The sequence below is a fragment of the Anarrhichthys ocellatus genome, unplaced genomic scaffold (genome assembly GCF_004355925.1).
Source record: "Anarrhichthys ocellatus isolate YVR2014 unplaced genomic scaffold, GSC_Weel_1.0 scaffold2, whole genome shotgun sequence".
NCBI classification, from domain to species: Eukaryota; Metazoa; Chordata; class Actinopteri; order Perciformes; family Anarhichadidae; genus Anarrhichthys; species Anarrhichthys ocellatus.
This window is the reverse complement of record NW_022280032.1, coordinates 7,617,255-7,633,041: the sequence shown is the minus strand read 5'-3', so window position 1 is coordinate 7,633,041 and position 15,787 is coordinate 7,617,255. Positions and strand designations below refer to the sequence as shown.

Here is a 15,787-nt window from a genome sequence, read left to right as displayed (position 1 = left end):
ATAAATACCAAACTCAAATTAGTTTTCACCCAATTCTGAAATATGAGCGTAATTAAGTATGTTTTCTCCCCAGCGCTGCAAAGGCACAAGAGCTCTTTACTAATTGATGAGTGGCCTATTCATTATTCATGGTCTGGGATGAACGTGTAAATGCCTTGGCACCCATAAAAGGCCTGAGTCTGCATGGTGGGCCGGGGTGGGGTGGAGTTGGGAGGCGCGAGGCAAAAGCCACGTGAGACTGTAGAGAAGGAAAGAGGACTGAAGCAGCAGCAGCAGGAGGAGAAAGTCTGCAAAATGGATGTGGGACTCAGTGACGTTGTGTATAAAGTTTAGCTCATTTTTAATCTTCTCATCATCTTCTCGGTCTGTGTTGTAACGTGCAATATATTGACCGGGTGTGGCACAGCAGCACACATACAACTGTCTGGATTGCTTCCATAGAGTTTGACATACAGTGACTTTGAAATCACAATGAGGTTATTCAATATCCTGAACCCTGGGACAACAGTGTGAGTCTCACAAGTGTGTCCTGGCAGAGACCAAGATTATTTCCACAAGTGCTCCTTAAAGGGACTTTCTCACTGGATGTGGGCGGCACTCATAGTTGTGTGGCAGTGTGTGTTTTAGCGTGAGCCTGCTCAGATTTACAAGCCACAGATGATGTTCATAATTAATAGCGAAGCCAAATTACAACATTAGAATTTAGTCAGGGAGCCAGACAGATGAGACAAGACTCCAACTGCTCTCCTCTCCTTTATGGACAACACTGCAAGCAGTCAGTGAGGAAACACGTCATGTCTGCTTTATGTCTTTGACCTCAAACCCACTCCAATTGTTTCCCTCTGTGTATTATGTGGGGAAAATGCAGGTTATACTGTCGGACTGTGTAATACTGATTTTCTAGCCGTCTTATAACGTAGTGTTGTCTCCCCTTGCACAGAACGTTCCTCCATGGGGCCTCTACAAAACCCATTTTGCTGCTCCCACTGACTAGAAGGAGCTACAAGGGCTCTGGGCTGTAAAACTTTATTTTTTTTTTTCCAATAACTCATTTCAAGGACTCTCTGAAAATTGCAGCTTATTCCATACTCTTTCCACCTCAATCTCCCCCCTGTGTCCGAGTTATGGGATTTTATTTTCATGTTGTTCACACTTCAAACTATTACTATTATCCACTGTTTTTGACATTATAACAACTTATTATTACTAGATTATTGCTGTTATTAGTAGTATTAGTAGTAGTTGTTTATCATTATCATAGTTAGGAATGACAGTTCTGACTTGAGAGCAGCTTTGTTAGTGTCCATCTTTACTAGAATCGGCTATTGCAAATGAGAGTAGATCTCTTTCCACATGGCCACAGTACAGCAGAGCATGTCTCAGTGTCTGTGTAAAAGATACCACTGCACCTGCTATTTCACCCTCTCAGATTGTTAAAGATCTCTCCATTTTCAAATGAATAATTCATTTCATGGCCACCGGAAGGAAACTCATATTGCATTCCATACATTCAGCACGCGACGTACAGTTAGATTTACACCGGCATGCAAGAGTGCAGTACGGTAGTGCAGGGAAGTGATGATACTGGAAGACATTTGATAACCCACATTCTATTTGATACCATATGAGCACATGAAATGATGTTGTTGTTGAGGAAATATCCCTGTCAATGCTTGGATAATAATAAATATAATAATAAAAAACAAATGATCTGGGATTGGCGAAAGGTTGGTCAATAACTTCAACTCAGATGTGGATGTTTTCATAAGGCTGACAACCTTCTTGTATAGTGCTGCGATATACAAATTACAATGTCCTGTTAGGGGAGGAGAACGCTTTTAAATAATGTTGCACGTTACCTATATGGATGGAATAAAATGACAGATCCGTTGGAGAGGGCTGCATGACGTGGTATCACAGTTAATCTTAATTTGAATCTTCATGTTGATGTGGCGCACTGATTGACAAGAAACTTTAAAAATGGCACTTCACCTGCATCGACAGATAAGCTTGTTTTTTCTTGTTGTTTGTTACCTCAAAGTCACATCATAATGAACCTCAGAAAATGTCCTCTTTTATGGAGGATGCCTTAACACATTTTGGTTTCGTGGGAAATGATGCCATCTGTGCTGGATTGATCTTCGTATGTTTAGAACAGACTAGTTAACTTTCCCATAAGTGCTGTTTGTGTTAATGCTTGTTTTCTCCTTCTCTTTCTCTCTCTTGTTTCTCTCAGAGCCACAGCAACACACCGGGGACAGATCCTTTTCAAGGATGCTCTGGCCCAACAGCTCTGTGAGCAGGGAGGTGAGTAGCATCAGCAGGGAATCCATACAGTATACACCCCTCTTCCCCCTTTATGAAAGAAACATGTTCAGATACTGCACATGCAGGAAGATATTCATATGTGGATAGACATATGTTGAAGCACACATGTGCACCGACATATACAGTTGTATGAAAAAGTGTTTGCCCCCTTTCTGATTTCTTATTTTTTTGCATGTTTGTCACACTTAAATGTTTCAGATCATCAAACAAAGTTAAATATTAGACAAAGATAACACAAGTAAACACAAAATGCTGTTTTTATATGAAGGTTTTTATTATTAAGGGGGAAAAAAATCCAAACCTACATGGCCCTGTGTGAAAAAGTGATTGCCCCCCCCTGTTAAAACATAAATTAACTGTGGTTTATCACATCTTTGGAAAGCTGAGTTCAATTTCTCTAGCCACACCCAGGCCTGATTACTGCCACACCTGTTCTCAATCAAGAAATCACTTAAATAGGACCTGCCTGACAAAGTGAGGTAGACCAAAAGATCCTCAAAAGCTAGACATCATGCTGCGATCCAAAGAAATTCAGGAACAAATGAGAAACAAAGTAATTGAGATCTATCAGTCTGGAAAAGGTTACAAAGACATTTCTAAAGCTTTGGGACTCCAGTGAACCACAGTAAGAGCCATTATCCACAAATGGCGAAAACATGGAACAGTGGTGAACCTTCCCAGGAGTGGCCGGCCGACCAAAATTACCCCAAGAGCACAGCGACGACTCATCCAAGAGGTCACAAAAGACCCCAGAACAACATCCAAAGAACTGCAGGCCTCACTTGCCTCAATTAAGGTCAGTGTTCATGACTCCACCATAAGAAAGAGACTGGGCAAAAATGGCCTGCATGGCAGAGTTCCAAGACGAAAACCACTGCTGAGCAAAAGGAACATAAAGGCTCGTCTCAGTTTTGCCAGAAAACATCTTGATGATCCCCAAGACTTTTGGGAAAATACTCTGTGGACTGACGAGACAAAAGTTGAACTTTTTGGAAGGTGTATGTCCCATTACATCTGGCGTAAAAGTAACACGGCATTTCAGAAAAGGAACATCATACCAACAGTAAAATATGGTGGTGGTAGTGTGATGGTCTGGGGCTGTTTTGCTGCTTCAGGACCTGAAGACTTGCTGTGGTAAATGGAACCATGAATTCTGCTGTCTACCAAAAAATCCTGAAGGAGAATGTCCGGCCATCTGTTCGTGACCTCAAGCTGAAGCGCACTTGGGTTCTGCAGCAGGACAATGATCCAAAACACACCAGCAAGTCCACCTCTGAATGGCTTAAGAAAAACAAAATGAAGACTTTGGAGTGGCCTAGTCAAAGTCCCGACCTGAATCCGATTGAGATGCTGTGGCATGACCTTAAAAAGGCGGTTCATGCTCGAAAACCCTCCAATGTGGCTGAATTACAACAATTCTGCAAAGATGAGTGGGCCAAAATTCCTCTACAGCGCTGTAAAAGACTCATTGCCAGTTATCGCAAACGCTTGATTGCAGTTGTTGCTGCTAAGGGTGGCCCAACCAGTTATTAGGTTTAGGGGGCAATCACTTTTTCATATAGGGCCATGTAGGTTTGGATTTTTTTTCCCCTTAATAATAAAAACCTTCATTTAAAAACTGCATTTTGTGTTTACTTGTGTTATCTTTGTCTAATATTTAAATTAGTTTGATGATCTGAAACATTTAAGTGTGACAAACGTGCAAAAAAATAAGAAATCAGGAAAGGGGCAAACACTTTTTCACACAACTGTATATACATACCGAACACCCTTCTCACCTCTCATTACTGTTCATCATACGCACAGATTGTCAGAATATGAATGACACATTATGGTCGATATGATGCTTCTTCTCCACAGTGGCATTGCTGCACTTCCTGGCTCTCTTTCTGCCTAATGATGCAGCCAGAGCCAGAGATATTTGGATGTCCTATATTGCCAGCTTAATTTCAGCTTATGCTAAACTCATATCTCTCTCTCTCTCTCTCTCTCTCTCTCTCTCTCTCTCTCTCTCTCTCTCTCTCTCTCTGCCGGAGATTTACGCTTTATGGCAGACACTTCTTACATCCACTTTCTGTGACAGCCTTAAGTAGCTATTGACAGACAGGCTGAGTGTGTATAATTGCTTGTTTACAGGAAAGAAGCCTCCACCTCACTCAAGAACTCCTCCTTGTAGATCAAGAGTGACTTTAATGCTGAAAGTGGAGAAGTACACCAACTGCTGCTGGGGTCTTTTCGCTAACTGTTTCAGGGGGGAAACAACAACATTTCAGCTTTAAGACATACTTAGTCTTCATTAGAAAAAAAAAACCAACTCTGTGGCGTGTCTCTGAGGACTCTTCATTTCAAGTATGTCCCTCAGCAGGTCATTGGAGACACGACCGATGACTGTAGCACATGGAAGGAAGAGAGTGCTCAACTTCATGGCCCAATGCCACTTAGAAAAGACAGCACACACAGAGCCCTCAGTCCGGCCTGGAAGAGTGACAGAGAGAGAGCGACATGGCTCTTCTCCTCTGTCTCCTTGCCCGAGAGCTCATCCTCTCACCACCACTGACAAACTGCCCCAGTCTTCTCCCTCTGCAAATGAAATAGCTGTAGCCTGCAACAGTCACTTAGTTGTTCAGTGCCAAGGCCCTGCAGCATCACACTAACACACAACTACTCACAGCAGACAAGCTGGGTAACAGAGATTTAGACCTTACAAGGCCTCGGAGGTGACAAGTTGTGAATGGGAGCAAACAGAGAAACCAATCTCCAGAGACAAAGTGCAGGTATGAGAGGTAGGACAGGTGGGAGAGACAGTGGTGACAGTGATCATGGAAACATGTGCATTCCTAAAACCTGCACTATTTTTGGGGAAAGTGCTTTTTCAAGTTTTTGCACCCTCATCTTTGTGTAAGCTACAAAGATACTTTAAACTCGATTATTTTTATAGTCATGCAAGATTTAAAAAACAGGATTAAGGACTATTTGAACATTGAATATCCTGTTACTGAACTACACTGCTAATTCATCGTTCGATGCTGTTTGTTGTCAGTCGGTTATTTGTACTTTTATGCGTGAAACTTTTCTGCTGCTGTTTGGCCAGGTCGCCCGCAGAAAAGAGATTTTAATCTTAATGGGACTATCCTGGATAAATAAAGGTTAGATAGATAAAACTAAATTTAGCAAAAGCCGAGCAATAAAATTATACCAAAAATTATGGTAATGACAATTTCTATCTAATTGGTGAAGGACAGATGGGAGGATAGAAGGACAAAGATAAAGAGATGAAAAGATATTGTATAATATAATATGTATATAATGAGAAAGTTAAAGGTCATAAATTGCAGGTGATTTGAGGGTTGGGGAGAGGAATGGGGTGATTAAACATCGTTAATAAAAGAAAAGTGGGGAAAGAGTAGACGTGAGCGGGTGGCTGATCTTGTAGTCCTTTGACGGACAATAAGGCACTGCTCTTTCTGTTGCTGAACTACACCAGGAAATCTGAATTACAAATGAGAAATGAATATGCCATGGGCAGCAGAAGACGAAGGTAGACAGAGGAGAGATGAGCGAAAGAAGTAAACAGAAATGGGCCTGGTTATTTCTGGTCTCTTCTTGTGAATTGTCCAAACAGAGACGAGCATCATTTTTCTCCACTCTACTCTAATTCACCGTAGTCAGTTCCTCTTCCTCTTTCCAAACCCAAACCTGCAACTTCAAAAGAGCTGTGCAGATAACAAAAGTCATGAAACTGGAATGTGTAGGGCTGTTGACATAAAAATGAAATTGTGGTGTGGTGCAGCCCAAACTGTATAACTCAGAAGATAATGCAGAAACCAACTCAGTAGAAACTGCCAAGGATGAAAAACTATACATAAACCATGTATAGGATATGTATTAGTTCCCTCAGCAAAGCCAGACTTGCAGGCGGGTGAGGCAGAGGCCTGTAGACTTCTCTCTACCGGCGGGATCAAATAGGCTACCGTCCCAAATTCAGCAGCAGAGTGGCAAAGAGAGTGCAAGCTGCTTTGAGCAAAGTTACTTCAAATCTAGGCATTAGCATTCAAAGTGGAATAAAAGATATACGGGGCCAGCTCAAGCCACTTCAGAAGTTCATATGCTTAAGACTCAAGCTTTGAAAAGCTGGAGAAATGAAAGCTATCTAAAGCAGGGTTATGATCCATGGAGGAGAGGGAGGGAAGGAGGAAAAGAGAAAGGAAGGGATGGAGAGAAACAGGGCAGGCTGCTCAAATAAGAAGGCAATCAGGGGTGATCAGCCAGGGTGAAGACTTTTAAGAACAAATGGGCACATTAGCCATGGAGATAGAAGTAGAAGGTGACATTGGAGTGTGAATTTGAGCTTAGCATGATAAAGAGATGGAGATATGAATTCTCATGTAAATAAGAGATTCAAGGATAAAGAAAGAAGAGGAGAAGTATAAGCCTTTAACTCACTGTGGTACATCTGACATGCAGCACTTTGCCTCTCAGTAACAGAAAGCCTCCCTGAGTGTTAACAGAGACAGGTGTTTGTAGTAATGTTTCCACGCTGGTGCCCCTAAAAGCCTGCTGAGAAACAAGCAAAGGCTGGATGTGTGTGTGTGTGTGTGTGTGTGTGTGTGTGTGTGTGTGTGTGTGTGTGTGTGTGTGTGTGTGTGTGTGTAAGTGAAACGATCTCTTTAGCGGTATTGGGGGCTGCCTGGTCACAGACACACTGCTCTAACAGCCCCTTTCTGCTGTGCTTGTTCTCTTCTTCACCCCATTCCTTCATTCAATGTTCAATTCATCCCTCCCAACTTCTCTCCCAGTTTGCTGTGATCGACACACTATTACTTTATTCTACAACCAGCACGGAAAAATACCCATATTTTGTTCTTACTTGTTGATTCAAAAGACAAAACTAATGGTTGTCTGCCAAATACTGCTGCAACCAAATGAGATGCAGAGCTCAATGGAGAAGTTCGTTGCACCAATCAGCACGTTGCCAAATTGTTTGGACAGGCTCCTAGAGATGCTTTAAAGCATGATGCGGCAAAATGCAAATTACCGGCACACTTTTAAACGACTCCAAGTATAGGAACTGACAGGCAGGAGGATGAAACAGAAGTACATTTCTGCTCCTACTGAGCGACTATAAAAAGTCTTATTAAGTCCGTATGAGAGGAGTCAAGGTGGAGAATGAGGAGAGGGGTGGGCTACGAAAGGGTGCTCTGTGCTAGAGGGTGGAGGGTTGTGGTGGGTGTTCAACGGCGCTGCAGGCCGTCCATCAGCTCTATCTCCTGACAGCAGCCGCTGCTTTCTGCCCAGCATTGCCAGGTCCTCTCATTCCCAGTGAGGGAATAAATCAGGTCTTTATGGGCCTGGCCGAGTGCACTGCGCCCCAGATGGATTATTAAAGGGACATATAACTCAAAGAGGCCACTGCTCCCTGAGGGACGCCTGATCACAGCCCAACAGAGGAGCGGCGAGTGGCCTCCCCTCTTCCACCTCCTCGCCACCCACCCAGTCTGCCAGCCAGCCTGCTTGCCTGGCTGAACGCCGGCTTGCCTGACATCCCTCATCGTTCACCAGCAAGAAACCTTGAGACTTCGCTGTCTCGTCCATATCTCTTCCCCTCTCGCATCCTGACCGTCTCCTCTAGCCCTCTTTTCTCCAGTTTTTTCTCTTTTCTCTCATCCCAGTCTTCCTTTCTGTTCATCTTCAGTTACGATTTTCCTCATTTGCTTTTTTGTTTGTGTAGTTTTTTGTTGGAATTACCTTAATTACGAGACTTCAGCAAGCAACCGGTGACATGTGGAAGAATATGCGGTGTGTTTCTCTGATACAATGACAGCAAGGAGATGTTTATCAAAGACATAAACGCATAAAGCCAAAAACTGCATGCCTAATAAGCCTGTCCTCATGTTTTGAGACTCTTGGTTCGACTCATTAAGTCTCTCTATTGTGAAGAAATCTTGTCTTTACCTTGGATTCCACCTTTACTTATAAATACAGCTAGAAATGGAGATTGGAAAAAAGTCTTTCTTCTTTGCTGGTCTCCTCTCCACTCACCTGTGATTATTGTAATGATGCCAATTGAAGCCCACACAAAGGCCCTGGTCTTCGCTGTGTGGAGTGAGAGTGAGCTCCTGTCTGACCTTGGAGAACCATTTCTTTTCTAGTCATTGTAAAAGGAAAAACAACAGCATCCTGCGCCCTGCTGAGTCTGTAATTGCAACCGCCAGTTAGACGGGAGCAACTCAACTTCAAACGCGGTTCACCTCGTCGAGGATGTGAGTCAGACGAAGGGAAAAAGAGCAAACGAAAGGAGAACAAGGGAGATTGGAAGAGCGGGTGCAGTTTACAGGGTGGGGAGACAAATCTGAGAGAGAGGAGATTAGAGCAGGAAGATGGAGAGAAGAGGGGGAGAAGATTTAACATGACTTGTGCCCTGCGCTCTTTGTGCCGATATGTCTGAGTCTGCCAAAGCTTATGCTCATTTAGTCCCCCCTTGTATTACCCCAACCCTGCTCATCAGCACCCATCCGATTTTAGTCCCGCAGTAGTTTTTTTGCATCTGTTCATATGTGTGCATATGTGTGCATGTGCGTATTAGCGAAATAGCAGAGAGGGTTGGGTCAGCTCTGGAAGGAAAAGCCGTCTGCGTGTGTGTGTGTGTGTGTGTGTGTGTGTGTGTGTGTGTGTGTGTGTGCATCTCTATCTGTGTGTGTGCGTGTGTGTGTCCCTCTGCCTGCTTGTCAGTATAAGCCCTGGCCAGGGAGATGCAGGCATTAGCAGAGATGAGCCGCAAATAGAGGGGGCAGTAATTGAAGTCTTTAAGAAAGTGAGAGGGGATTAATCGTAGTGAAATGAGCGCCACTGTCTGCTCCCGATGCGCAGAGGGTTAGGCAGAGAGAGACAGAATGGGTGCGGATGGAGGGGTGGGCAGGAGGGAGAGATTGCGATAGAAGGGAATTGAGAGAGACAGCAGGAGAGCGTGATGAAGCATGGAGAAAGAAAACTGTAAATGAGGCCTTTTTGGAAGCTTGAAGGGATTATCCACCCAAAAAAAAAATTATTTTGGGCCTTTCTCCAGCCAAATGGCCTCCCTAGAAAGACTGAGAGAGATTTAGAAGGGTTTGTTTCAGAGAGAGACTGTAGAGAGCAGAATACCAACGACGCATTTATTACTGTATGTCAGTTTGAGAGTGTGGATTACCAGGAATCAGGTTTTAGTACATGCTCCGCTCAGGTTGAATATGTGAGATGAACACATACTCGTGTAAACTTAGCACAACACTGCACATCTTGTTTTTATTACAGTTTAATAGGAATGTTAATAGTGTACAAGAAACATGAGAGAGTTGCACATGATGGGATTGTTGGCTCCTCTCAACATGTTTTGAATCAGCCGACATTGGAGGATTATAGGGCTGAGGAAGGGAGAGAGCAAGGGAGACAGAGTGGGAGTAAGAGGGCCCTTTGATCTGCTTTTAATGGGCTTCATCGTCGATCTCGGGCTCCAGCCATGGAGCTGAGCATCAGGGCCCACCAGAGCGGCAGCAACAGTCGCAGCCACTGAACCGCCCAGCACTGTCACACAGGCCACTAAGACTCCAACTTCTGCCGTCAGCATGAAACTTTTCCGTCACTGTGAATAGTAAATCCATCTCTAAGTGCCCGGCATTTGGATCCAATGGGAGGAAATTACAGCTTGAGCTCCAAATAAAGACATTTGCAGAGCCATTACGATAGTAAGAAATCTTTTTCTGATAATCCCTCCTCTTTTGATTCATGTTCCGTTGTTTATGAGGGGTTTTAGGTGGGCTTCTCAAATGTAAGCCCCTCTCTCAGAGGAAATTTTAAAACTGCTGCAAGGTTTGAAAGAAACTCTGAAGTTACTTGAAACGAAACTTTTGAATGAGTGTGTTATCTTAGTGTGTTTTATCAGGTGGGACTCATCCTGGATGGCGAATACTGCGGCAGATTATCCTTCTCTTCTGTCTGGAGTAAGGCTGTCTTAAAAAAGAACTACCAGAGCAGAGTAAAGAAGCTCAAAGGGATTGAAGGGTCACATGTTCACGAAGGTTAAAGCCATAATGCCAAACCCATCAGGGACTGATTACGAAACAATTTAAAATTCAAATTCTCTAATATGGGCGAGCAACGTAAGCTCTGAAATTTTTCTTATCGAGATAAAACAAAGCGGCAATTTGCTTGATGTTCTAAGTAACTGAATCTTAAATATACAGAAGGGAAGGTTTGATTATCAACTTTTTGTTGTCTGAGTTTAAGTATATGACTTCTACCAAACTGCATTATTTGTCACACCCTTCCTGTCTCTTTTTGTCTGTGTGCATCAGCTAATAAAACACCAAAAACGAATCTATCAAAATGTCCTCAGTTTGATTTATTACGTTTTAAACCTCACCAGCTCCTCCATCTTTTCTAGAACAAAGGTCAAACAGACAGGTCATACAGTACTTTGCAACTTCATGGTATTTTTAAAAAATGTGTATGCAGACTGTATTCTATAGTGTTCTCAGTGATTGAGTCAGAGCCAGTGTGTTTTCTAAAACCCATGTTTGATTCATTAAGTCTCAACACTCACTACCCCCCTCCATTCACATGCCTCCTCTCGGAGCTGTGCATCCCCTGGGAGAGATTGATGGTTGAGTGTGTTAGCTAGGCAGTGGCCACAGATTAGAGCACACAGGCGCCTCTGGGGTGGATGGCGGTTAATTGGCATTGAACCGTTAATCATGGCCGCCCGGCCCTTCATTACTGAACGGAATTAACATCAGCAGCCAGGAGACTGCAGCCGTAGCCGGCCAGGACACTCAGAGATCATTTAAGAATGGGCCCTTTTCGTTGCACGTAATGACTATTACATACTTTTTCCATACAGTTAACAATGCAAAACTGCATTGATAGGAAAATTTACATGAAGGTCCATACATGCACTTCCACAGCTCTCAATCTGTTTACTAAAACAATGTTGCATACTTGATGTTGCTACAGAACAACTCACAATATTTCCTTTCTTCTTCTCTGTTTCTGTTTTAGCTCCAACAGAGTCCCCATTGAGGCCTAGTCTTGGTGAGCCGGCATGCTTTTCTTTGGATACTATAACCACACAGGTAATTGCAACATTAAATACAAGGTATCATACAGACTGTGCCTAACTGTGAGCATATGGTGTTTTTGTGTAGTGGAGCTCCATGGAAAACACGCTGTGCTGCGTGACGACTTTGACTCTAACCTACAAGGAGAGCTGGACCCGAGCATCTGGTAGGTGAAAATGTTCCGACTCTTCTTGTAATTCAAAGAGTTCAATCACTTTCTAAGGCTGCGCTCCCTTGATACTTGCTTTTGTTACAACTCAGTTTCCTCTCCTCTCCTCACAGGTCTGAGTGCAGTAACTGTGAGGTGGGAGAGCAGTGTGGTGTACTGATGCATGGCAGAGCGGTCACTTTCTGTGAGCCCTTTGGAGAACGAGAGCTGGTAACTGCCATGTTTAACCACACTGCCACCGCTGTACATTTTACGGCCCATTGACCATACATGCACACCAACCACTGGGTAGCCACAGCCACAGCTACAGTAAATTACAGCACGCGAGCTGTGACCACAGTAGAATCTAATGTTTTAACATCTGCATCTCTATAAGCTCTGCACAAATGTCTACCCTCTCTAACAAAGAAGGGGATTTTGCCTTGAAATGAATACCAAAAGTATCAGTATGAAATACAAAAACATTTATTTATATCTAGTCAGTTATTTTCATTATTTGTGTCAGCGGGTTATACAACTTTGTATATAGCAGCTTTTTTTAATCATCTGACAACTTTAACTCAAAATATTTCTGCAAAACTAACTTCTCAAACCGCTGCAGAACACAGACCTTACAGAATGTAGCGCATGATGTTGCATTTAAAAGTGAAACCAGAAGGAGCTCAAGGGACTTAATATCACCCCATGTTCATTTTACAGTAGTGAAGTACAGTAGTGTCAGGATACTGCAGTTTGGCACATACGCACACACAAATAATTCCAACACACACCCATACACTCATAATGGCTTATCAAGCCATTTCATGCCCTCTTTCTATCTTTACAAAGTTGATTTCAGACTGTTTAGTTTTCTGTAAGAGATGAAAGCCGGTCAGCAGCAGAGACGTGTTCAGTGCCTCATGAGTCTATCCACTTTTCTGAAAAACAGTTGCTTTGTCTGTCACTGTTCCAATTGTTTGACGCCGCTGCCTGGCAGCTCTTCTGTCAAGTGCCACAAAGCGTGCACATCCAGAAACACAGAAACGTTTACACAGAACGGCTCAAATATCAAATATAATATCATTGACAATGAGAACATCTGTTTACAGTATGTGCACACAGCCTATCTTTTGCGTCTCTCACACTCTCTCTCGCACACACACACACACACACTTCTAGTCTATTTGGGTTTTCTATATGTTATACTCACCTCCAGGGGTTGAAGTCCTCACCCTTCTGCAGAGATGTGGTAATATGTTGAAAACACTTTACAACATTGTTCGTTGGGGATACAGGTGCAACAGACTTCGAACTTTTAACCTGAAAACATCAACAAAACAAAGCTTTTCAGCTTGGTGTTAAGTTAAACACACTTTAAGTGCAGTAAATAATATTGATTTATGATTGAGATTATTTATGGGTGATAACTGTGTGTATCTTCCCCAGACCACTGTACCTCTCAACACTAGCACAGCTTCAGTCCTGCAGTTTGCCCTGGGTGAGTATTAAATCTCTACACACATTGCAAACATTACATGACAACACTGTTCAGATATCTTAGACCCTGTGTGCAACAGTGTTTTGCAGCCAGGACAATAGATCACGTCGTCATCCTCAGGAAATCACCGTGTTTTGTTCCGTTTCTTGCCAGTGTGTTTCTTTCTCCCTCTGCCTCCCCTATCACAGGAATGAATTATTTTAAATATTCTGGAAAGACACCCAGAAGGTCATGGCTGAGTCTTTAGAGCATGTGTCATGTTGTATTTTTCATGTCCACTACACGTATCCACCAATTCTCATGTGAACATGACTGGCAGGAAATAAGAGCACATACTGTAACGACAACCCCCCCCCCCCTCTTGTCGGATCTCTCGTTCTGTCTGGCTGTGCTCTCGTTTGCAGGTCATTAATATGAGTTTGTGATGCAGTAGTGTTGTGTATGGAGAAGTTCAGTAGGGCAGTGCAATGAAGTGGTGGCAGGTTAATGCACGACTGTATTCAGTGGGGATGGGCCAGCACGGCAGGACGTGGACGCTGCACACCGTCAGGTGGTGTAGAAGATGGGGGAGAGCAGGGGAGGGGAGAGAGTAAAGGCTGGGATGTGGGGGTTAGCCTACTTCGTCCATTAGCCACCTTTGACCCCACCAGCTCGCACAGCACCCTCACAAACCCACATTTTAAAGGTGCAAAAAAAGAGTCTGATCCCACACAAACTTGTCTAGCAGAAACGCACAAGAATATGGTCACACATACACACATGTACTAACAGTGTCAAGCTGCAGATGGCTATAGAGTATCTGGTCCTACATCAGCTCCTCCCATCACTTCTGCATACTTCTCTCAGCCCTGTTAAGCTGCTGATCTCTTCGTTCCACCAGGACACCGTTTAGACGTCATTTTCCACTTGGCTAAATGGGGAATGTGGGAGCAATCAGTCAGAAGAAGCCATCACGCCCGGCCTGGCTGCCCCTTAGGGCTTACTAAGGATCATTGCCCTGCTGATGAAATTCAATTGTTGAAAAAAAAGGAAACGAGCTAACACTTTCAGAAGCTGTTCCCTCAACAAGAGTGTTAACTGTCATATATGTCTGTCCTCTGTGTGCATTTATATTCCCCAGGCTCAGGCTCCTGCCGGTTCAGTTACTCAGACCCCAGCATCACTGTGTCATACAGCCTAAGTGGTAACGCCAACACCTCCGATGACTGGATCACACTGGAGAAGATCAGGTCTCTCTCTCTCTCTCTTTCTCCTCTTCTTCTTCCTCCTTCCTCCTTCCTCGTCCATCCCACAGTCCTTCCATCTGTTATGAACACCCGTCCTCTCTTTTTTCCCTCATTCACACCTCCCCCTCTCAATTTGTCATTCCTCTCCTGTTTGTTTCTCTATGATCCCCCTGTTTTTCATCCCTCTATCCCTGCCTCTCTCTGTTTAGTCAGCTCAGAGAGGAGAACAGAGGCATAATGTATTGATGCAGTCTTCTAACTACAATATTTAGCTGCAGTAAGTTATACTTTTGTGTGGACACTCATAAATCAACTACTAACACACTTCCAATACATTCTGAAAGCTGCTCTTTCTCTCTCAGTTGCACTCCACCATAAGGACAAGTAGTGTCTCTCCATATGTGGCTATTTCAGCCTCATTTAAATGATTAATGATAATTATTTAATGCATAAACATGTAGCACTTAATTATGTAAACACAGCCATCACACACAAGACCCTCATGTTATATGCTTCTCCTCCAGAGCCCCTACCAACAGCAGCACCGTCGTCCACCTGCTTCCCCTGCCACATCAATCCAAGGCGGATGGCGTTCGTCTCCGCTGGTCTCAGGAGGTCCCCCATGGCCCCGAAGGCTATGAGTCCTGCTGGGGGCTAGACAACGTGCTGCTGGTCAATGCTGCCCACAGAGCCCCCCTCATGGAGGACAACTTGGACCCTCCAGACACTGCCAACTGGCTCTTCTTCCCTGGAGCTACCGTCAAGGTAAACAGATAAATCAGTGTACATGTACATGGATTCATTTACAAAGAAATATGATAGATGGCCTAATGATCAGTCAAATGAATAAACTCGCTGTTGCCCGAAAGACAGCTTTTCAACTTTTGCTCTGCTGCATGTTAAAGCAGAGTAAATATCATGTGAGGAGCAAGAGAAAAACATTTCCACATTAAAGACACTGCTCTGCAAAAGTGGTAAACTGTTGCATGTGTTAACGCCTGTGTTGTTATTTGCCAGCATGCCTGTCAGTCCGAGGGCAATGCCCTGTATTTCCATGGCGGTGAGGGAGTGGGCCACAGCTTTGCTACCACCAGAGACATCGACCTGCATCGTGAGGAGGGAAGGAGCTACTGGGAGGAAGACTTTGAAAGCCCACCGTCGAAGTAAGCCAAGATGATGGTCTCATTTCTTCCCCCACCCCCTTTATGGCATCATTTTGAACAGATTACACATTACAATTTACAATTGCACATAAGAACACCATGAAATACAACAACACAATTACAGGGAAAGGTCAAACTAGATTAAACTAAATAATTTACAAAGACAACAAAAACCTGTAGTACGACATTATCAAATGCACATCTATACAGAGTTTCAGGTTGCCGGACCTGAGGCAGTAGTATTTTATGGAGTTAAAAGAACAATATATTTAACTCAAACCCAGTTGTGTGTGTGTGTGTGTGTGTGTGTGTGTGTGTGTGTGTGTGTGTGT

General features: G+C 43.6%; 1 protein-coding gene across 4 annotated transcripts in view; it reads left to right on the top strand.

The window, feature by feature from the left end:
• reln (reelin) overlaps positions 1–15,787 on the top strand; it is an 89,512-nt gene that overhangs the window by 42,404 nt on the left and 31,321 nt on the right. For all 4 annotated transcript variants that reach the window (XM_031856319.1, XM_031856301.1, XM_031856327.1 and 1 more), the window contains exons 4-11: positions 2,237–2,307; positions 11,362–11,394; positions 11,508–11,586; positions 11,703–11,799; positions 13,015–13,066; positions 14,187–14,295; positions 14,817–15,057; positions 15,310–15,455. In XM_031856319.1, coding sequence (XP_031712179.1) covers positions 2,237–2,307; positions 11,362–11,394; positions 11,508–11,586; positions 11,703–11,799; positions 13,015–13,066; positions 14,187–14,295; positions 14,817–15,057; positions 15,310–15,455 — 828 coding nt within the window. The remainder of the gene's footprint in view (positions 1–2,236; positions 2,308–11,361; positions 11,395–11,507; positions 11,587–11,702; positions 11,800–13,014; positions 13,067–14,186; positions 14,296–14,816; positions 15,058–15,309; positions 15,456–15,787) is intronic.